This window comes from Rhododendron vialii, chromosome 3a, assembly GCF_030253575.1.
Source record: "Rhododendron vialii isolate Sample 1 chromosome 3a, ASM3025357v1".
NCBI classification, from domain to species: domain Eukaryota; kingdom Viridiplantae; phylum Streptophyta; class Magnoliopsida; order Ericales; family Ericaceae; genus Rhododendron; species Rhododendron vialii.
This window is the reverse complement of record NC_080559.1, coordinates 9,421,622-9,444,844: the sequence shown is the minus strand read 5'-3', so window position 1 is coordinate 9,444,844 and position 23,223 is coordinate 9,421,622. Positions and strand designations below refer to the sequence as shown.

Genomic DNA, 23,223 nt, shown 5'->3' with positions numbered 1-23,223 from the left:
TTAGCTCAAGGAATAAAATTTCAAAATTGGCTTACCCCTTCAAATTTGAGCCTTAGATCGCCCGGACTACTATATATGTTCTGACCTAGTTGCTTGGACTGCTATTTGAAATCCAATAATGCATTTTCTATGATTAAAAAAACAGCTATGAAAATTAAAACCAAAGACGATATATAATACTCCTATATGACAAATCCACTCTTGCGAAAAAATTTCGTTGTCTTACGTACTGAACATAGATATATTCCAAAACGTGACGGAATGAGTTAAAAGTGACTTAAACTCAAAGAGGTATTCACGCTGTGAGAAACTTATTCACGGACGAGCTGTGAATAAGAAAATCACGGAGACGCCATATCATGGACATCCGTTTCAGGAATCAACAGTACTACGGATTTTAATAAAAAAAAATCTGGGGACCCCGGAAAAGTTTGTTTTATAAACCGGACTGTCCAATACACTTTGGACGGATGTGATAGTGCTCCGTAAACACTTTTTCTTGACAAAACTCTGTGAAAAAGATTTTCTCAGTCACATTATTGTACAAGTTTTTGACTCATTCCATCGCGTTTTGGCCAAAGAGGTATGTCGCGACCACAACAAGTTGTACAATAATTTGCACAACATATACACTTATGTGGCACTATATTATTAGGTAATGAATTAATGAGAAAGTGTCCAATGATATAGTGACACCTCAACATGTTTGCAAAGTGTTTTGCTGAGTAGAATTTTTCTTGGCCAAATGGATATGAGCAGAGAAATCATCTAAAGGACTTCCCTCTCAAGAGCTTGCACGTTCCAATATCGTCAAAGCCACACATTTCAGCTACATAGATTTGTCCGATCGTTAATTTTAAAATTAAAAAACTCCGAAATATATCGAGAGGTGTGCGCAAAAAAAAAAAACCAAAAAAAAAATGTTTCCAAAACTGGAGAGATCCTGACGTTCTTCGATTCTTTCGTTTCAAAAATTGAAAGGGAGAGAGACACGTGTTGATCAGGGAAGAATAGGAGCAGAGTAGAACGACTGTGGTGAGGCCACATGGCAGGTACGTGGCTGCTGCTGAACGAATTTTGACTCCTTCGCTTGAGTTGTACTTTCTATGGAGGCGGGAGTATAAACTTTTTTACAGTGTGGGTCCCACTCCCACCCCCCCGGTGGGGCCGACCCTTTCAGCAATTCATGGCTAAAAACAATCCCCTGTACGCAACAAGCTGATTCCATTGTAGGAACTTGTGTAGAAGACTCATCTCTCTCTCTCTCTACATCTACACACATGCATAAATATACATACATTTTTTTGGTCTACTTTTGTATTTGTATATGTGTGTAGTTAAGTTGATGGAGGTTGCGGATATAGTGAAGTTGATGTGTAGTTAAAAGTGCATGTTCTGAGCATTTCTGCCGAAAACTTGGAAATGTTAGCTTTGAAGACTTGTTCTCAGAAATTCCTTAAGCTTGGGTGACAACAATCGACAGTAGGTAATTTTTGACATGGTTTGTAGTCACTTCATGCTTCTGGTGATTTTGATTTTGAAACATGCTCTCTCTCTCTCTCTCTCTCTCTCTCATCCAAGTACGTATATGTATATAAGTATATATATGTTTGTCATGAAATTTCTTGTCAACATATATACATGTATGAAGGTTGTAGTGAGTGTGGGAGGGCTTCAAAAGTCAACAAATGAGCTGCTTGAACTTGCAGCTCGGTCCTTGTATTACTTTCTTGAATATATATACTCTGCCTTTGACCTCTTTGCTAAGTAGTAGTAGTATATATATAGGTCGAATCAGGATTAGTTTTATCATATTCTTGTTTTGGTAATGATGTTTGACTAAACTTAGTTAAGAGGCTCATATACTTGTTTTTCAACATGTGCAATAGTGGTGGTTTACTGGGGAGATGGGTTTGAAACCACCAAAACCCCACCTCACCACCTGGTGCAAGGAATATAAGGTGTCCACCACTTGGTTCTCACTCTAATTTGCAGGCAAATACTTTCTTACAACTTACAAGAGACTTGCCTCCATCTTCCAATTAGTGTTGCTATTGGTTGCTTAATCTTTTTGCAAGTGGTCTAAAATATTTCCTTATGCGGCTATGCCTCGTTTGATTAGCGGGATAGGACTAACTGCGTCTATTCCTGAGGCAACTCATGTATGGTTCGCGGAATGGCTTTCGAGATAAATAATCCTAGGCTAAATTATCATTATATGTGGGGTGGTATTGCCTAGCCAATGGAAGTTCTAGAAAATTACGAAAATATCCTTTCTGCGAAGACGAACATGTGATGGGATGGAAAGAATTAATAACGGACAAATAGTCCAGGGAACTACAAATATCAGGACTGTTAATTTCGTCTATTTTACTCTGCAAATCAAACGAGGCGTTAGATTATAAGTTGGTGTGCTCTAGAGGTCATATTAGGAAAAAGGAACTTATAATGGGATCTAGACAGACCCACCCAATGAAGGCCAATTCACACAGTCCTAGTCAGGCCCAACCAAATACCCTACATGTCAACCTAAAATATATTACCGAAGTCTACGTTCACCGCTCAATTTTTACCGCTTCCTCCATCGCTCTTAATCTCATCGTCCAAAAGTTTTTTGGACGGTGAGCGGTGAATGTTGAGCGGTGGCAAATTCACATAGTCCTTATCAGGCCCAATCCAATACCCTAGTGAGCTGGCGTTGTGGCCTACATGTCAACCCAAAATATACTCCATTACAGAAGTCTACATCTACCGCTTTCTCCACCGCTCTCAATCTCACCATCCAAAATTTTTTTAGACAGTGAGCGGTAGAACAGGGCAGTGGGCGTAGAACAGCTGAATATATTGAAGTTGGCCTTGCGTTGATGTAACGTGGGTCCTATTGTCTTTTATGTTTGGAAGTCAGTTTTCATGTATTGAACTTTTCATGGGAAAGCTAGACGTTGCTGGAACTTTCATTTGGACCACTTCCAGCCATTTCCGGAATACCTGATTTCCAAAAACTCTTGAACGGAAAGTTAGAACCCGATAACGATCCGCCGCTTTAAAAAGTCCTCCTCAACCTCCTCCTCCTCCTCCCCCCCACCCACCAATTCAACACGGGGTGGCATTACGATCAAAACCATTAATTTTGTAGATCATGACCTGAAAACCGTAATTGTAAGACTTCAATTTGATTGGGTATCAATAAGCACCCTCGTTTCGATTATGTGAAAGAATAGGAAGTAAGAATTTTGATCCTTCTTTTTTCAAAAAAATATGTTTTGCTTTGATGGTTGCAAGTGTTTGATCAATCTAGTATTATCTCTCTCTCACTAGAATATTCTCACTTGGGTAACTTCATGCACAGGTTAACATTGATCATCACAACATCTTTTAACAGCGAACCGACACAAGCTCAACTGAAACTGAAAATGGTGCTGACAGAATCTGGAATCATTTCAAAAGGCGAGGCGGGGTCGCCATTGCAGTCGGACCAACAGTACAAAAGCCCGGCATTCCCCTCTGTAGGAAGGCAGTCATCAATTTACTCACTCACCCTCGACGAATTCCAACATTCAATCTGTGAGAGTGGGAAGAACTTCGGGTCGATGAACATGGATGAGTTCCTCAACAGCATTTGGACCGCGGAAGAAAACCAAGCCCAAGCCCAAAACCCAAACCCTGACACTGCCACCAATACAGATAACAACAACAATCTGCAAGTTTTCACAGGGGAGGCTCCTTCGACAGATAGAGGTATTGTTGAACATCCGAGCTTGACAAGACAGGGCTCTCTTACGCTTCCTCCACCCATGTGCCAGAAAACAGTGGATGAAGTGTGGTCGGAGATACACAAGAGTCGGCAAGAACAGCAACAGGGCGGCGGCGGCGGTGGAAATAATAATAACGTCCAAAATTCTGGTTCTACCCAGTGGCAACCCACTTTGGGGGAGATGACTTTGGAAGATTTCCTAGTTAAAGCAGGGGTAGTTCGGGAACCAGGCAATCCACCACCGTCATCTCAGCAGCAGCAGTTTGGGGTGTACCAGAACAATAACCACCACTCTGGAGTTGGTCCTAGTTTTGTTTCAAGGCCCCCCATGGGTTACGGCAGCGGTGGAGGTGGCGGTAGTAATATTAATGTGCCTACTTACCAGACGTCGTCTCAAGGTGGGGGTGGGGTTAGCGAGTCGTCAGGTTATGCAGGAAATGGGAAGAGGAGTGGTGGTTATCCACCGCCACCACTGGCGGTGGATTATGGTGGAAGAGCGGGAAATGTACCCGGTTGTGGTGGTGGGCACGGTAAGGTGCAGGGGTTGGGGATGGGGTCGCCAGTGAGTCCAGGGTCATCTGACGGGATGTGCTTGAGTCAAGCGGATGGTTCGAATCAGTATGGGATGGATATGGGTGGGATGAGAGGGGGACAGAAGCGGGTCTTAGACGGTCCAGTGGAGAGGGTGGTGGAGAGGCGGCAGCGGAGGATGATAAAAAACAGGGAGTCCGCTGCGAGGTCTAGAGCCAGGAAGCAGGTACTCTTTTCTCATAGCTGCTGCATTCAGCGAATGCCTGCACATTAGTTATAGAGGTTTCTGACCATGATGAAATAAAACAAGACAATAGCATTTGCGCCCAGAACTGAAACTGTCAGTCCTAAATATACGTTCAGCTTCTTACAGCTTTGATCAATTAGCAGCTAAGCTGTTGTCTGATAAAAATGGGGAAAAAAATAAATAAAAAAAAGGTAATTTTTTCATTGGCAGAGACACCTTGGTTTATAGTCTGGTTTAAAAAACTCATTTGGCATGGTGGTATAAGGGATATAACTAGCAGGAGTAACTGTGAACACTAATGACATCCACCCTTCAAAGTGAGCTCCGGTGATTAATACTTGTATCATCAGAACTGACTCGTGCAAATAACTGTGCGCGCTTGTGGGTCGTTGGTCCCAACCACATGGATTAGTCATAGCGTTAGGGGTATTGACCACAACTAATTGTCCTGTTTGGCCCTAAACAATAACACAAACGGGGAAAGGAGAAAGAGCTTGGGGGACTAATAACCTGTATCCGATCTTCGTCGACATATGTTGATTGCCACATCTCGAGTGTATAAGCAGGGGTTCCCTAATGACATTTTTAACAAGCTCTTTTTTAAGCGAGTCGGAATCCCTAATGGCCTCCTGGTAAGACATCAACAACCACTTAAGCTCGCAATTTGACGTAAGAGTGCGGACCTGATTCAGGACATCGCTGATAGTTGACGTAAGAAAGCATGAAAGATACGAAAATCAAGCCAGTAACGAGGTCATCCTAGAAAAAATTGATTGGTGAGTTAACAATTTTGATACCAAGATACACGATCCCCTTATATGCTTAATCTCATCTCATAGATGCATAGTCTATAGATAAGCAGATAATTAGGAATGCTCTATAAACTTTCCTCCACTTAATAGAGCAGTTTTTATTGCTTATAAGTCTGACATTTTCATGCTTTTGCAGGCTTACACAGTTGAACTAGAGGCAGAACTGAACCAGTTGAAAGACGAGAATGCCCAACTAAAACTGGCTCTGGTGAGAATAAAAATGATTTAGCTTCAATCAGCTACGCATCTAATTTGATACGGGAAAAAAAAGAAAGATATGCATCTAATTCATGGAACTGACGATACGCTGTTAATAACAGGCTGAGCTGGAGAGGAGGAGAAAGCAACAGGTAAAAATTACCACTTGGGAAAATATAAGCTATTTCGTAACTGAAATCGAAAAGAGTTCCCAACATATCTCTTGTGTTTTCTCCAAAGCGCGCGATCTGCATCCACACCTCCATTTAGAACAGCACTGTCATGTTCTTTAATTAGCTTTAGTTGGCCATGTACCCATAATTTGCAATTTTGCAGATGTGGTGTGATCTGATGGCACTGTTCCATGCGGAGGTGTGTATCTGTGATGCATTCATTTGTTAAGCAGATAGACTTAAGACTTTTTCCGGAGAATTTGTTTCCCCCTTTTTCCACTGCAAAAAGTGAACGTGTATTTCACGGTTTTCGATATATCTGCAGTATTTTGAGGAAGCGAAAATGAAGGCTCAGACCAAGGCTCAAAGAGCTACAGAAAAGTTGAGGGTGATGCGGCGGACTTTGAGTTGCCCATTGTGAAGTCGATGATCAAGATCAGATGACCACTCTTTAGAGGCTATGATTTTAGTGAAAAACAACAAAACAAATCAGGGCCTAGTTTAGGGTAGAATTATACAAGTTTTATGCTTTTCATTTCACCTCGTAACGCTTGTTTTTCCCTCTCGAAGTGCTTGTATATATGTCAGCTCTACTTCGAAGTCCACAGTTAAGTCTCCAGGAAAGTTCTTTCATCAGATTATCGCGAATACTAAGGTTGTCATGAAAAAGAAGAAACAAGGTCTTGGATTCAGGTAAAATCCACTAGTACGGAGCTTACAGCTAGTCAATAATGTTGCAAATCTACTGGACGTTTTGGTGCCCAAGAAACCATAAGCATTTCATACAATCATACTCTAATTCCTCTGTACCTATGAAGCATCGACGCACCTCGGACGTTGACATATCCTTGTTGGGCACGCGAGGAAACGTAATACATTGAAGACACTGGCTTGTCTGGCACTCGAGGATACGCAATACGTTGGAGACACTGGCGTGCCCATAGAATTTTAATATCTTTTAAGGTAGGACCAGGTACGCCACTTAGACACAGGAGGACAGGGCTGACTGAATGCTAGTTTGCAAAATTTTAAAAGTTCCTTCGGGAGTAAATACATATTAACTGCAGAGTATTAGTCCAAAGTATAGTATAAACGTGTTTGTGCGCGCGCGCTTACACAATCTGCTAGCCCTGATTAGTGGCTGCAATATAGGTATACGTAATTAAAAAAAATAGTCATAAAATTTGGAGTCCCCTGTCAGTGTGTCCATTTTTTTTTAGAAGGGCTGTCTCCCTTATCCATGATGTATCTCTACACCAGATACTAGAAAGAAAAGCGCCCGACCCGGTAACAAAGAAGAAATCCATAAAAACTTTTGCTACATAACACTGTGCCCACTTCAGTTTTAGTGGCTAGTGGTTACTGGTTAGGCATATCAAACTGACTTGGTACCAGACTGTAATAATGTGTCTTTTCTTTTCTTTCCCGTTCATGGTTTACAGAAGGCAAACAAGGTTTTCGGATATTGTAACTGGAAAATCCTATAAGTCAGCGTCGTAAAGTACACTGTTACTTAGAGTGAAAGTACGTAGTGCCAGTACAATATTCCAGAAAAGATCCGACTTCAACCTCTTCTCTATTAACTCAGCTTGCTGCCCTATTTGAGAGAGAGAGAGAGAGAGAGAGAAGTTCGGTCTATCTCACTGAACAATTTTTCCTGTCTTTGTCCACAGCCTTTAGCAATCTGAACAAAACAATTCCTCTACATAATAGGATCCAGTCGCCTAAAATATCGTTACTCAAATTCTTGACACCTACTGCGTTAAATATTCTGGCATTTGGTTTCCGTTATATCAGTTATCTTTGCCGTATAAGATTCCAAATACAATCTGTTTGATGTACATCTGATCAATAACCAGAACTCTTACCACTTCTGAATTTTTAGCATCACAAGCCAAATTCACCCTAGTATGCAAGCCCAATAACATCAATAAAGACGACAATATGCATGAATGATGGCCGGAAGGGAAATGAAGAAGCACAACATGGCAAACAAACAAACTCAGAAAAAAGAGAGAGCTGACATAGTTGAGTTTATTACCTTCTTCTGTAAAGCACTGTAATCCCCAAGCTGACCCATGATTTTACTTGCCAAAAAACACAAACTAGATTATGAAACAGTAACAATTTCCAGAAAAACTTGGCTCCCAACAACTGAAATGCGGATATTGTAAGCAGAACTAGGAAAACTATGCATCATGGTGGATTATTATTTTGAAGAGATTTGCATGAAGAAATAGAGATGGCTAAGAGTCCAACTTGAGGAGCAACTCAGCAAAGAAGAGTAAACAACCACCCTGAATCCATGTAAAGGAGTATCCTTACTATGTTTCCAAGTACCATCCTCCTTCAGGGTTATGCACAGAACAAGGGGCTTTTGACAATCATATAGTATTATATTGACAGTATCCTCTGGCCCTAGCCCCTATGCATTGAGAGAACGCCCACTCTACCTCTGCAGTCAAAATACTATCCTTTTCTTAATAAAGAAAATCAACAATCTTGAAGAAGTACGTTAATATCATTAAAGCATATGGAAAGTGGTTAACAATTGAAACAGTATCAGAGAAACTGATACGTAGGCAAAGTTATTGCCAAAACCAAAGAAGGTAAGGCAGATGAATCAATAAAATAATTAGAACCTCAAAAAGACGAATGATAAACAATTTGTCATATCCAGGTCACACAAAAAAGAAAAAGAAAGATTGTACGCTTTTACACAGCCCGGATATCAACTCTTTGAGAACTAAGTGACAATGTTTCAAAGGAAGTATAAAGGATTTGAATAAACAAGATTAACAACTCACACCTACATAAGATCCTGTACTCAATCATCTCTCAGTGTCTCAAAAAAAATCCTGCTCTATATTAAGCCATTTATTTTCAGTTCTGAAGTATACGGAAAAAATCCAGATAAAAAAAGTATATGGAAAAAGAGACTGACAATAAAGAAAAAACTGAAAATCACGTGGACAAATCATTTTTATGCTTTAACAACCACAACCTCCCAATTCCACAATGTTATTTATGTGCACACTTTTACAAGCTTATCCATCTGCATTGAGTCTCCATATCTCTTCGCGAGAGCAAGAAATGTGGTAACAAAACAAAATGGGGCATTTACAAGCATTTGTACAAGATGTATAAAAATACATGACAGCGAGCTATGATACATGGACTATTTGGAATGCATAAAGTACCCGATTTGGACTATCAGCTCTCAGATGAATGAAATCCGTGCCTGACAATTGGTTAGAAATTTATATAGTATCCGTTAAGTAAGGGTATCCATAAGTGGAATAAATCTATATTAACTTGGGTTGAGATAAATAAGAAAAACAAGCTAGCCTGCACCTTAACAGAGTGTGGCCCTTAATCTCCCAAAATTGTGAAACAGGATTCCTGTATCCCACCCCAAGTAGTTGGAAAAAGGTTTTTTAAGCCTGAGTTTGACTTCAACACCAGAGAGGAAAAAACAGAAAATTAAAGCAACAATACAAAAGAAAGGACTTGCTCTTTCGTATAAAGCACTCCACTGAAGTTCTCCCCCTAAAGTTTTTCACTTCTAAACAAAAAATATATATACTATTTGAGTAACTGATTTTATGTTCAGAAGTGAAAAATAACTGATAGCCTTTTTGCTGTCTCCTTTAATTATCAACTTTGCCAAAGGTATTTCAGTGTGACTTTTTAACCAATTTTTAAGAAAGGACCTAACGAAAGCTTGATTGCTATTTGAGTGAGGAAGAATTACTGACATTCAAAAACGGAACACGAGTGGCCTTTGGTGGCCGTAAGATCTACGACACAGTATACCAATAATTGAAAAGATAATATAAGACCCATTTGTGTTATGGAACTATGAAAACTGCTCAACTCAAAATTTGGCTCTAATCAAGAAAGAGGATGACATAAAATCCAAGCATAAAACCAGTTTTCACACAGAGAAGTTGCTGAACATACAGTTGTGCAATCAGTAAATTAACCTGAAAGTTCAAAAGAACAAAACTCAAGAAAACAACATCGAGACGATGATCAGATCCCCTTCAAGTTTTTAATACCTGTCGTACAACCGAATTTGGCCAATACTTGAATTTCTGTACAGGCACATTGCAAATCATCATTCATATTCAAATTGGATCTCCACGTGCAAATATTTCCTCATAAGCCGAACCAAAGATGAGGTAATAAAGGCCAGCATTTGGCATTCTTCATGGGTCTTGGCCTCAGAAACAACCCCATAAATGACCAGCTTCCTGAGATTGGGGCACCTTTCAAGAAACCCTTCAACCCAGGGTGCAAACAGATCAGAAACTACCGTCCACCCAAGTTCCAACACAACCACGTTTTCCAATCGAAACGATCCTTGCAATCCAAATTGAAGTGGGCCTTCTCTTAGATCATAACATAAGGACAGGTGGCTCAACAGAGGAAAGCACGCTGATATCGTCTCCAAATCAACAAACTCGTCCTCGTCGTCAAAAACAACTCCCCAGAGCCGAAGCCTTCTCAACTTCGATGATCTTGAGATCATATGGTGGAACTTTTGCCACATGATTGTGAAATTACTCACATCTACGACCTCAAGATTTTCAGTACCCTCGCCAATATCAAGTTGAATGACACTAACATCATCAATCTTGAGAAATCTCAAGGTCCGTTTGCTAACAAGCTCAAAAATCTCAAGGGTACAGTCTTTCAAGTGCAACTTCTCAATATTATCTGCCTCCAGTACAAACTTGTCCAAGCTAATTGATTCAACATAAATATCCTTCAAAGAAACACTACTCAGTTCCATAGTGGTTTGTGCATCTGACATGGCAATATCTAGATTGACAAGAGACAATACCTCGACTTTTGGGCACGCAGTAAGCAGAATACTCAAATCCAACGCCGAGACACTAACATAACTCAACGAAAGAGACTTCAGGCATGGAAATTTCAGATAACTTGGTTCAACACCCGTGATAGAATTATGAGCCAATGCCAACACTTCCAACTTTTGTCGACCACATTTCTCGAGGATATTAATGCTAGGGGTTGTCCTTACATTATAATGGAGCTGGCGTAAGGTTTCTCTGGTATACATTAGCCAAGCAATCACCGGAGCAGCTGAGAACTCATCAACATCGTCCATAATGATTGTTAGGGATTGAAGCCCAGTTGTCTGCAAAATTGTTTGGGTGATGAGAATTTCAATTTTACTAGCGGTGAGTTCATGGAACACAGGCCAGTCATTGGAGTTGAACGAAAGGGTACGGAGGTGGTTCTGCCAAGCCTCTCGCCATTTCTTGCAAGTAGTAGATGCTATCACGACATCTCTTGCCGCCCCAAGACGGGATAGTATGTTTCCAATCACTTCAACAGGTAAGAACTCCATAACCAATCAAAAGAGCCGAACAAAAACTGAAATAGCTATTGTCCGCCAAATTCAGACAAAACTTCCAAAGTGACAAAACCCAGATAGCTTAATCTAAGGAATTCAAGTATGATCAGAACCCAGAAACCAAACAGTGAAATCTTCAAAGTAACAAGAAACACCCGGATCAGTTTTGGGGGGGGGGGGGGGGGTGTGTGGTGTTGTGGGGTGGTGTGGTTTAATTTATCACCACATCAAAACCTAGCATCTGGATACAAATACGAATCCAGTGGCTAGTGATCTCAATAAAAATCAAACAAAACCACCACTATCCATCAAATACTATGAACTAGAAGTCTGACGCGGGGACATTAATGTGAACTAGCATATCTTCGAAATTCCTGAGATCTGGGGTGGGCTTACCAGGAGAACCAGATGGTCATGAATGACTTCACAAAGAAACAAAACCCATCAACTGAACCAGCAAATTACTTCCCCAAGCCGTTGGTTGGTATATCTACCCGTCAATTTTGGTGAATGTAAGTTGTGAAAGATGTTTAGAGAGAGCATACCAAGAGAGGTGGAGACGATGATTATGAACGGATAGGAATTGATGGAGATGGAGAAAACGATTATTGGGCGAGGAATCTATGAGAAAGGTTGGGCATATGGGAGAGGAGAGAGAGAAAGGGACAAAAATCACAAAATTGGAACTTCCTAAATGCACCTCCAAAAACTCTGTTCACATCCTTCAGCTTTGTGGTGTTGATTTGGGCTGCAAACAGGCAAATCGAGCCGAGCTCTACATCGTGTTCGAGCTCGAACGAGCCTGAAATTCAAGTTCAGCTCATCTTCAAACTGAGTCGATCTCTTAATGCGTCGAGCCTATACAAACAAGTCTATCTTTTGAGCGTTGAACTCGACTTGTTTAGAAAATAAACCTAAAACTCAAGATCGAGGTCGGCTCATTTACTAAATGAGTCAAACCGAATCACGAGCTTAGAGTATCCACAATACTATAATAAAAAAATGGATAACGAAAAGTTGTAATATCAACTTTTGATTATTTATTTAAAAAATTGTTAAAATTAGCAATGTAGATGTCTACAATGGCATAATTCAAATAGAATAACCAAAATTTGTCACATTATCTTTTCAAACTACAAAAAACTAAAACTGTGAGCAGTAGAAAATAGTTTTTCTGACAATAGTTTTGAAACTAAGAAAAAATATTTACTAGAAATAGAAAATAGTTTTTGAAACTTTTTAAAAAAAAATCTATTTTCTAAAAAAAACATTTTTTTTTTACAAAAATATAGTTCAAAAAAAAAGAGAGGAAAAGGGGGGAGAGATAAAACATTTTTGTATAATAATTGGTGTATTTGATTGAGAATATGTAGGGTTAAAGAAATATTTTTATATAATGATTGGTGTATTTGATTAAAAATATGTAGTATCTATTAAATTTGTTTATTGTCAAAAAATTGCTAGTTTTGGTTATTCAAAGCCCAAAATTTGATTATTTTTAAGGAGGTTGTCAAGTTTGATTATAACATTGTGAGCCATATTTTGCACCAACATTGTTAACTTTAAAAACTTTTTACTTTTGATTATAGCATTGTGGCACTTTTAGCTCAGTTTTGCTTGTAGCCCTAGCATTGATACGAAACCCACTAGTTTATAATTCAATAGACATTTGAAGGATGTAAGTGATTTATGTTTTATAACTACACTTCTTCTTCTTTTTTCTTGCGAGGTAAATAATTAATATTGTTCTTCTAAGCGTGAAATAGTATCCAAATAAAAGATTAAATCTGCAAATCCACACCACAAGAGAACAAAAGAAGAGAGCGGAGTATGAAAATTTATTGCTTGAAAAGATGTCTCCTGAATTAGAAAAGTAGCCTCTTGATAGTAACTTTGTCTAAAATTTAGTGAAGCTAAGGTGAGTATTCTAGAAGATAGTTTTTTACAAAGCATTCCTTGTGAAAAAAAAATCAAATCTAAATATAAATTTGAATAAAAATATTACTTGCATAATATAAGAGTGAGCAAAGAATCTTCTAAAATTTGAAAAAATATCTAGGTAAAACTCAATTTGATGTGAATTCAAGTGGAAAACAAGAATAAATTTTAGGGTAACTTACACCAACCTCTCATGAGGTTTCTTACAAATACACTGGACCCCAACTTTTCAACTAATTACACTAACCTCTCTTAAATGTGAATAACATAGATAAGTTAGATCCACTCCGTTAGTCTTCCGTTAGACTTGTGGATTCCAAATTAATGACCCTTAAAAAAAATGCGTCGCTCCCATTTAGTCCTTAAGTTCCCCGTGAGAATCCAGAGCAAAAGAATTAAAGATTTTTTGGGACTACATTGGTTGAAGAGTAAATTGATTTGGTTGTTACTTTTTACTTTTTGGGACCAAATAAATTAATTTGCTTAAAAGGCAAAACATGAGTGCAGTAATTTAAGGAAAAACTTATGAGGAAAATGAAAGCTACACACAAAAAATATTCACGGCCATTAACTTAGAATTAGCAAATCTAATGGAAGACTAACGGAGTAGATCTAACCTATCTACATTACTAACAATCAAGGGAGTTAAATATGAGACACATGATGCCATCCTCTTCAATGGCCTTCTTGCTATGGACAAATACCAAACCATCTATTCTTACATTTCTAACAGTTTTTAAGGAATTTTTCTAAGTTGACTTCATATTTATTTTATTTCTATAATTTTCTAACAAAAACGAACAGGAAATATCAAATTTTAACTAGAAGACTAACCAAATTTACATGAAAAAAAATAAATCTGGAAAACAGATGGCTTTGTACATATGCCAAACTTTGTCTAACAATTGTTTGCCTTTGAATCTTGGTTGGAAATAAAGTAGGTACTAATTAGGACTCTTTCAATTTGGCCCCATAATTGCTTTTTTCCCAAACAATCAAGAGAGTTCGTTATAACTAGTTAAAACATTTGGAGCGCAATGTATTTGTCAGAAACCTCAAGGGAAGTAATTTACTAGTATTTTTTTTGGCGCCACTATTCGCAGCCCTTTATTTTCTCCCATAGCGCATTACATTTCGGTAAATGGTTGTTGAAAATCATAAATAACATTTCGGTAAATTACTGTTGAAAATAAGATTATATTTCAGTAACTACATATCGAAAATATGTTCAACTTTCGGTAAACAACTGCCGAACATACATTTTCGGTAAATATCTGTTGAAAAAAATATTATATTTCGGTAATTGGATGCTGAAAATATATCTCAATTTCAATAACGAACTGTCGAGTATAATTGAAAATTTTTAATAAGTTATGGGAGAAAATAGAGAGCTGCGAATAGCAGCGCCCGTCTTTTTTTAGATGACTCCTTAAGAACAATTTAATGCAATAGAATATGGTTAGGAGTCCACAGAGTTTTAACATGACCACTAAATACTACTGGCAAAACTAAACTAATGCGGTGCTTGTTGTACATCCGTCGGAGAGTACAAAACCCCAATTCAGGCCCTGCCTCGAATGCTTTCTGGCCCTTCTGGGCACTGCTCATTCACTCCTCCACTAGTCTGCAACCCTAACAGGTATCTCTTTTATCTTTATTCTCTCTAACCCAGATGGCATTTTTCTTTCTTCGTTGTTACATTCTTGGTGTTTTAGGGTTGCTATTGTTATGGGTTTTCTGCTTTAACAGTCACTCATTTCACTGAATTTGGTTTGTTGGTTTTGTTTTTGTGTAATTACCTCTTTGGACCTTTGCTGGGTTTTAGGCTTTTAGCTAATGGGTCTGTTTCTATTTAACTATGTACAGTTTGCATTTGTTGATACTTGATACTCAAATTTCTCTTACTAGTCAGCTAAGTTGTAGTTACTCAACTCCAAGGGGATTGGCCAAGTGGCAAGGTTTGCTCCCTCCAAGCAAGGTCGCAGGTTCGATTCTTCTTGCCAGCAACTCTTGGGGCCACCTCACCTTTACACGTAAGTGTGTGAAACAGCTGTGGGAGGGGCTATAAGGATTAGTATGAGGTGTGCGCATACTGCCCGGGACACCCTACATTACCCACACACAAAAAAAACCTATATTGACTCTGAGTTTATTTTTGTTGCTCTGTCCAGCCCATATGGAATTTCTGTCTCCTGTTCAGAATTGATGCATTTCTTGTGTTCTAGGGTTCCTATTGTTCTGGGTTTTATGCTTTATCGACCATGCATTGTTGATAATCGGTTTGATTTATTAATCTTTTATTTCCCCTTAAAACACCTCTTGGACTTCTGCTGGGCTTTAATTCAATGGGTCTTTTTCCACTACAGCTTAATACAATCTTCATTGTTCATTTTTTGAGTTTCTCCTACCAGTCATGCATGTACTGTTCCTGAGTTCATTTTTGTTGCTTTTATATAGCCACTGACTTTGAAGTATTTAAATGTCTAACCTTTTCTTAATTTAATACTTTCTTGTTTTATGTTTCTCTGGTTTTGATTCACAGGTGTAGAGACAAAGTCTTGCAATCGAATCCGACATATGGTCAGTTCGGTTTCTCAAATTTCTCCCCCAGAATAGTAAGATTACCTTACGTTTGAGTTTTTTTATTCCGCCATGGCAACATGTTTATCACCCTATTTCACTCCTCCTGATACTCTAAGACCAACTGGGCTCGTAAGTGTTCAGAGGGGGAGGATTCTGATGGAAAGTCACTATGGAAGAGTAGGTTCCCTTAAGATGTTTGATGAAAAGAGGATTCTTTGTGCTAGCCGAAAGAGTGCTCCACACTCTCCTAGGTTCAGATGTTCAGCCAAACCCTATAGTGTCAACCACTTCAACGATAAGGACCCATTCCTTAACCAACATCCCGAAATCTCAATGCTTAGAGGTGACGGTAACAATACAGTGATTAACCTAAGAAAGGATGATCCTAGTGGAAGTGTCGCCGAAGGCATGAGAGATTCAACAAGTTTGAGCAATTACAATGAAGCCAAGATCAAAGTTGTTGGTGTTGGAGGTGGTGGGTCGAATGCGGTTAACCGGATGATAGAGAGTGCAATGAAGGGTGTGGAGTTCTGGATTGTTAACACAGATGTCCAAGCCATGAGAATGTCGCCTGTGTTTCCTGAGCACCGGTTACAAATAGGTCAAGAGCTTACCAGAGGACTTGGGGCTGGTGGGAACCCAGATATCGGCTTGAATGCTGCCAAAGAAAGCAAAGAATTGATAGAAGATGCAGTTTATGGTGCTGACATGGTCTTCGTGACTGTAAGTATTTCTCATTATCTCTTATTTTCCAGGATAATCTGTTCTTTATACTTTTATTAGCTATATTCAAGTGTCCATCTAAAAACCATCAGCCATTCTTAATCTGCCGGTTTCCTGCTCTACCCAGAAAAGAACAAGTTAAGAAAAGAACATTGATGGCTGAGGAGGAGAAGGATTAGCAAGTGCAAAGGACCCATAGCCAAAGGGTTAAGAAATTTCCTCTAAAAGTTACAGTCCCCAAGTGAGTGACCTTCTGTGATAGACAGTTGAGGCAGCTGACCCATTGAACATCCTTCTTTGACATGCAAAATTCAAACACTGCAGTAAGAGTCGTAGCCCTAGGTCTAGTTTACAAAGATTGTTTTATTTATGCCTAAAAAACAAATGAGTGTTCTATTTATCAAATGTTTATTCTAGAATTGTGCTAGGATAGTTAGCTGGTCTTCTGCTCCCATATATGTTGCTCCCTACATTGATCCATTGTCGCAAACTAAGTTCTTTCTTTGTAGTTTTCTATGTTATGTGATTCTGTATTGCGGTTCACAACTAATGGGTAATGTAGTTGCTATGAACTTGACGAAACCGTATCAAGGTATGTTATACCTTCAGTACAACATCTGGACCTTGCACGTGTCCTATGTGTTGCATGTTTGTACATCCCAGGGTACATCATTGCAGCAGATTATGTTTCAGGGTTCAGTTTCAACACTTTGGTGGTAAATAAAGCATCTTAAGGCTGAGTGGCCATATTCACATTTAGTCAATCATCGTGATTTAGTTAATTTTCTCAATATCGTCTAGCTGGTAAGATTCTGAGTATTCTGGATGCTGACTGCAATGTTTTATCAATGTTGTTACTGATTTAGAGCCTAACATAGCTAGGTTATCGGGTACTTGTTTTCAGCCCCTTATCTGGTGTTACGAACTCAAGTGATATGAGTATTCCAGTCATGGCATGGTATATAAATTGACTGGGGATAAACTAGTGTAACTACTGTAAAACATATAGACCAGGATTAACTTGTCTAATTTAAGAATTGAGCGTATGATACGTTCAGAAAAATTGGTTCTAGCATATAATGACAGTATTTGGTCGATTATTTATACCTACAGTTGTATTTGCTAGAGTAGATGCAGTACCTGATGACTGTCGAGCCCAAAGAGATTTTAGATTAGTAACCAGCATCATCCATGCCAGCCACTCACTATTTTGCTGTCTCTATAGCTTTTGTATCTTTCTCTTATGTAAGCTAGATTATGGTTTGCAGGCTGGAATGGGTGGAGGAACCGGCACTGGTGGGGCCCCTGAAATTGCCGGAATTGCAAAGTCAATGGGTATCTTAACTGTTGGTATTGTCACAACGCCTTTCGCTTTTGAGGGACGAAGGAGGCAAATTCAAGCCCAAGAAGGAGTTGCAGCTTTGAGAGCCAAGGTTGACACACTTATTGTCATTCCGAATGACAAGTTGTTGACTGCAGTTTCTGCTTCTACCCCAGTAACAGAAGCATTTAATCTGGCTGATGATATTCTTAGACAAGGTGTTCGTGGTATCTCTGATATAATTACGGTATGTATTGCCCAAATTCCTCATCTTTTTAATAAGTAAATAGTTATATTAGAAAAGGCATCAAGGGAATGCCACCCAAATTCCTCATCCTGAGTGTGATGTTGATGGCATTAGTGAAATTTTAGAAACCTCAGAATTACGCTGCAAATTGTATAGCTCAGGCAGTTAGGCTATGATCAAGAGGGGGAGGGCTGGATATACTTTATTTCCCTTGTTTGCGAGTAAAGGATGGAGAAGCGGAGGAGGTGGAAAGTTCAAGAGAGGGGGCTTTCCTTCTATAGGCCACCGTATTCCTCAAGGAAAGGGCTTCCTTTGTGTTTCAATATCACTATTCTGGACATCTTAAAAAGTCTATAAGTTGTATTTCATTCTTTTTTTGATGGTTTAAAAACTAAAACAAAAGCTAATCAAGATTTTTTGATTGATTGAAAAATTCTAAAAAAGTATAAAGAGAGAATATAAATTTGGTGAACCGATTAAAGGACACGACTGTCGAAGATGGATCAAAAGTTTAGGAAGGAGTATGGTTTTCCCTTTGAAAAATTCCACGTCCCTCAATTTATGGCCTAATTTCCCTTTCTTCTGCTTTTACATCCTTTGTAGAAGGCAGAGCATTTAAGGATTTCCCTATAGGCTGTCTTGCATTAGGCCTGTGCTGTATAAAATTTTCAGTTCCCCCCATTGCACTGTGTGTCCATCGGATATGACGGGATTAAAGGCATGGGACAGCCAGATTTTACAATTGGATCCTTCAATTTGTAATGCTGTCTGAAGAAGGACAAGCTCACTCTAGATAGAACAGGAGGTTTGTAGTATGCCCACATGAATGGAAGATAGAAATCCTCTTTTTCCCCTTAATCCCCTAAATTTTCAAGTATGTTCCTAAGTAATTACAGCATCTTATGCTATTAGTTATTAACAACACCTTACTGTAAAAATCTTAGGTATGTAATTTTATTATATGTTCATCGTGTAGACATGTACCCATACATATACTTCAAACGACATGGGCGCCTAAATGAGTGTGACTATGCTACCTGCCTAAGTATGCACAGTAAATTCTGTGCAGCATACCAATTCAGGATTTTGTTCGGGGAAGTTGACATTCCTTTTTGCATGAAGTGCAGCCTCAAGGCCTTCAGAAGATAATTATCTTTTAACTATATATGATCATTTGCAGGTTCCAGGGCTCGTGAATGTGGATTTTGCAGATGTGCGAGCTATTATGGCGAATGCGGGTTCTTCGTTAATGGGGATAGGAACTGCAACTGGTAATTACTAATTAGTTTCTTATCTGTTCATAAGTTTGTACCTCTTGATATTTGATGTCCAATCAGAAACACTTTAGGTATATTCAGTGCGGCGTAAAGAAATTTGTTTTTGCCTGCAAAGAAAGCATGCCTTATGGATTCAACTCATGAGATGAGAGATATTACAAGTGACCTGAATTAAGCCAAGAAAATACATATGCAAGAATGTAGATAGGAATGATGTTTTGCTTTCAGCTGTATTTCAAGGTTTGATGATATAAGGTGAATGTTCACTTGAAACACAAGTAATCTTGTGGGAGTTGTTCTTGTAGGGAAGACCAGAGCAAGAGATGCTGCATTAAATGCCATTCAATCACCTTTATTAGATCTTGGCATAGAGAGGGCTACTGGAATTGTTTGGAACATAACTGGTGGTAGTGATTTAACCTTGCTTGAGGTCTCTCTCTCTCTCTCTCTCTCTCTCTCTCTCTCTCTCTCACACACACACACACACACACACACATCATGTTGTTGATCTGGTGTAATTAACGTCTGTGCATTCCTGCTCACCTCATATTTTCTCTGAGAATAAATGCATCTTCTGAATATCTTAGTATAACCCTTTGAGCCAACTTCTAAAAGTCTCTATGATACCTGCAATGCAAATATACTATGCTTATAAATGTACTGAAGCCTATGTGAAGTATGAACTCTAATTATCGTTGTAGAGATAAAAATTAGGTTATTTCGGAAAAGTTCCACCCATTTCTGCAACTTGCGTTGCATACCTTGAGGGGTTTGTCAGTGTTCTTAGTTCCCACATGAACAGAACATTGAGAAATTCTTATGCTCAACCTTGTTCTGATGGCAATATTGGCATTTACAATTTGTTCACTCATATGTATTTGTCAATCTTTGTGCTCACGCGTTGACTTTTACTTTGTACCTAAATAGCTGATATTATTGGTGAGGAAAGGTTGTCATAGGGTACCAGCTGTAGAGATGTCCAATACATTTGTGTAGTTTTGTATCTTTATCCACTCGTTATGGAGTGACAGTTGGACTTTTACTTGATGTAAATGCAACAGTAAATTGGGCTAGAGTCCAAAAGGAGTGGGATATTGGGGTATTTAATCCGGGCTAGATTTTTTTGAGGCCCGGAATCCGTTGCTTTAAAAGTCCTAGCATGTCAGGTCCTGTAATTGACAAAAATGCCCTGGAATATTTGACCATGCGCGCGTCTCTCTTTTTCTCCCTCGAATCGCATGGCCCTCTCTCTCCTTCTGTCCTGTGATAGTATCTACCTACTGAAGAAGAAACACTCGTCTGTCTCACTCTTCCACTATAATGACTTGTCACCCTCAACACTTTTTATTTTCATAAAACTCTACCCCAAATTCTTTTTTTTAATGATAGGGTACCCTAGGGTTTAGGCACTTTTATAGGGTTTTAGGGTGCACTTTTTAATTATAGGATTTTAGTGGTTTAGGCATTTTCATGGGGTACCCCATGATTTTAGGCACTTTCATAGGGTACCCCATGGTTTTAGGCACTTTTATAGAGTAGCTGGGTTTTAGTGATTTAAGCATTTTCATAGGGTACCCCATGGTTTTAGGCACTTTCATAGGGTATCTTAGGGTTTTATTAGGCACTTTCACTAACTTTTAGTTATTAGTGAATTTTCACTTGTTTTGCAGAAAGATTTTATTAGTAATCATGCAACACAGTTGTCGACGCATGTCCTGGAGCTCAAAAAATAAAATATGATGAATTTTTGGCGAAGTCCCCCACACAAACTGGGAAAGGAGACAAAGCTTTTACAGGTGGGACCATGGGAGTGATTTCTGTGATAGCTTTTACAGAGAAATTTCTGAGTGGGAAATAGGTGGCGTATGGCATACGGTATGCAAGGGGTATTTTTGAGAGTTTTGGTGTTTTTGGATTGCGCGCGTTAAAATGTTATTGGATGGACGAACCGCTGCAATATTATCATACGCGTGGATCTACGGCTGAAGCTCCCAAAATGCAATTACCAGATTGACATTCCAAATAATTTGAATAATTGCTTTACGCACCCGTAAACAGTGCTACATTTGTGAAGTGGTTATGGTCATTCTGTTTAATAAGTTATCGGGCTTTTGATGTCACATGTTTTTAATACGGGAGTGTTATTACAGGTAAATGCTGCTGCGGAAATTATCAATGACCTTGTTGATCCTAGTGCCAACTTAATATTTGGAGCAGTGATAGATCCGAATCTCAGCGGTCAGGTAAGTTACCGTTTTCAAAGCATGGTCGGGGATGAGGGAGGGGCAATCGCCCACCCAAAGTTTCAAAAGTAATCCTGTTGTATTAGTGCAGGGTTGGTTAAAAACAAATTTAGAAGTATGTAGGTTCAACGGCCCTAGTTCAACTTTTGGTCAGACCATATTTGAATGCACATCTTTCCTATCCCCTAAGATTGAAATTCCGCGTCTGTCCTTGTCGGGCAAGAAGTGCTAGCCATCTTTACGTGGACAACTGCTATGTCACGTACTTGTTATGTAATCATACGCTTCATTACATGATAAATCCAAAATACAGAAGGCCGTTGGCGGAACCAAAGTGGGTTTGTATGTCCACCTCTAGGAGACTTATTTCACATTTCAAGCAAAAACCATCTTGACACAGAAAGATGTGGGAGAAGAGGGAGAAAAGAAACACACTATAATCACTAAGACACAACCTTATCAACTCAAGTCCATTAATCGATTCTGGATAATACATGGACAGAGGCTTAAAACCCTAACAAGAAATGAAAACTGGAAGCAGGAATCTGAAACATAAACCTGTGAGAAAAGAAATCTCAAAATATAACAGTTTATCGAGATCGTTTTGCTAAAGATTTACGACATCACAAATAAAATTCCGGTACAAAAATCTTCTTCCCAGGTATCGGTCCTCTTAGACTACCAGTCTCTTTGGCAGGGATGTCCTTTTTAAAATACATATGGTAACTTTGCCTTGGCTTTTCTCAGATCAGTATTACACTAATTGCTACCGGATTCAAACGCCAAGAAGAAAGTGATGGGAGAACCCTCCAGGTATTATTTTGTAACCCACTCCCTCCTCTTCTCCTCAGTAGCATTTGTTTGTCAAAAAAACAAAGAAAAACTTTATGCGCACAACCCATTCATACTTGAGCTGAACAAAAGTCTACCAAGCACCCAAAAGAAGAAGAAGAAAAGAACAGAAGTCTTACCAGCTATCAAAATGCAGGCAACACAGCTAGGACAGGGAGATGTCACTCTTGGAACTGATCGACGGCCTTCCTCTTTCTATGAAAGTGGGTCAGTGGAGATTCCAGAGTTCCTGAGGAAGAAAGGCCGCTCTCGCTATCCAAGAGCTTGAATTGGCTTTATTCTTTACCTCTCGTAGCATATACCATTTCGAATCTTGTCCCGTCGACTTTGCTTTTTAGGCCATTCAGGCATTCTTTGGTAAGTATGAGATTGACATTATGCGATAAAATTTTTTTTTTTAATCTTTCAGAGAGTATAAATATGTGTAGATGTGTTTTTGCCTTGTTTGCTGGAGGAAGAATCATGGAAATAATGGCCTGCTGAGTTTCAATAAACTAGAGGGTCATTCTTTTTTATTTCTCTTTATTATTCCGACTGGTTTATATTCCCGGTGCGCTTAAGCTGTCCCAAATCCCGGTTATGAAAAAAGGAAGAGAAATTCACGTATTCTTTTATATATACTGGATTCTCGAACGCTGCAAATCAGATCTTCTGCTTGAATTTCATTTTTCATTTCATCTTTTTTTGGGATCTAATGTGTACATCATGGCAACTGAGTATATGTTAAGAATAAAATGTACCACTATGTACGAAATAAATAGCCAAATGAAACAGTATAAAAGTACAAGTGAGAAGAAAAAGGTGCTAGCTGCTGTTACTGAGCATATTAGCTTCTTGCAATTTAGCTAAGCATTTGACACCTGCATTGGAAGCAAAATGACAATAAAAATTGCTACGCTCAGTCGTCGCAGCTGGATGTGCAAAGACGTCGACATAGA

At 38.9% G+C, this 23,223-nt stretch overlaps 3 protein-coding genes across 8 annotated transcripts; 2 read left to right on the top strand and 1 right to left on the bottom strand.

The window, feature by feature from the left end:
- Window positions 1-1,305: 1,305 nt before the first annotated feature.
- LOC131318911 (protein ABSCISIC ACID-INSENSITIVE 5) lies at window positions 1,306-6,312 on the top strand. Of its 3 annotated transcripts, none has more exons than XM_058348954.1 (5): window positions 1,306-1,486; window positions 3,383-4,511; window positions 5,481-5,552; window positions 5,665-5,694; window positions 6,041-6,312. In XM_058348954.1, exons 2-5 carry the CDS (start codon window positions 3,414-3,416, stop codon window positions 6,134-6,136), a joined length of 1,296 nt encoding a protein of 431 aa, XP_058204937.1. In that variant the 5' UTR covers window positions 1,306-1,486; window positions 3,383-3,413; the 3' UTR covers window positions 6,137-6,312. The 3 variants fall into 3 exon arrangements, with proteins under 3 accessions (XP_058204937.1, XP_058204936.1, XP_058204935.1); XM_058348953.1 differs by having other exon boundaries at window positions 3,350-4,511; XM_058348952.1 differs by lacking the exon at window positions 1,306-1,486 and having other exon boundaries at window positions 3,232-4,511.
- A 1,513-nt stretch (window positions 6,313-7,825) lies between these two features.
- On the bottom strand, window positions 7,826-11,828 carry LOC131318912 (F-box/LRR-repeat protein At1g67190-like). Of its 3 annotated transcripts, XM_058348958.1 has the most exons (3): window positions 11,498-11,828; window positions 9,777-10,882; window positions 7,826-8,170 (listed from the first exon to the last, which is right to left on the bottom strand). In XM_058348958.1, exon 2 carries the CDS (start codon window positions 10,850-10,852, stop codon window positions 9,836-9,838), a length of 1,017 nt encoding a protein of 338 aa, XP_058204941.1. In that variant the 5' UTR covers window positions 10,853-10,882; window positions 11,498-11,828; the 3' UTR covers window positions 7,826-8,170; window positions 9,777-9,835. The 3 variants fall into 3 exon arrangements, with proteins under 3 accessions (XP_058204941.1, XP_058204940.1, XP_058204939.1); XM_058348957.1 differs by having other exon boundaries at window positions 7,899-8,170; window positions 9,647-11,823; XM_058348956.1 differs by having other exon boundaries at window positions 7,899-8,170; window positions 9,777-11,823.
- A 2,663-nt stretch (window positions 11,829-14,491) lies between these two features.
- Window positions 14,492-22,927, top strand: LOC131318908 (cell division protein FtsZ homolog 2-1, chloroplastic). Of its 2 annotated transcripts, none has more exons than XM_058348950.1 (8): window positions 14,492-14,678; window positions 15,582-16,345; window positions 17,614-17,913; window positions 19,094-19,184; window positions 19,496-19,620; window positions 21,341-21,433; window positions 22,181-22,246; window positions 22,422-22,927. In XM_058348950.1, exons 2-8 carry the CDS (start codon window positions 15,692-15,694, stop codon window positions 22,551-22,553), a joined length of 1,461 nt encoding a protein of 486 aa, XP_058204933.1. In that variant the 5' UTR covers window positions 14,492-14,678; window positions 15,582-15,691; the 3' UTR covers window positions 22,554-22,927. The 2 variants fall into 2 exon arrangements, with proteins under 2 accessions (XP_058204933.1, XP_058204934.1); XM_058348951.1 differs by lacking the exon at window positions 14,492-14,678 and adding an exon at window positions 14,962-15,120.
- The last annotated feature ends 296 nt before the right edge of the window (window positions 22,928-23,223 follow it).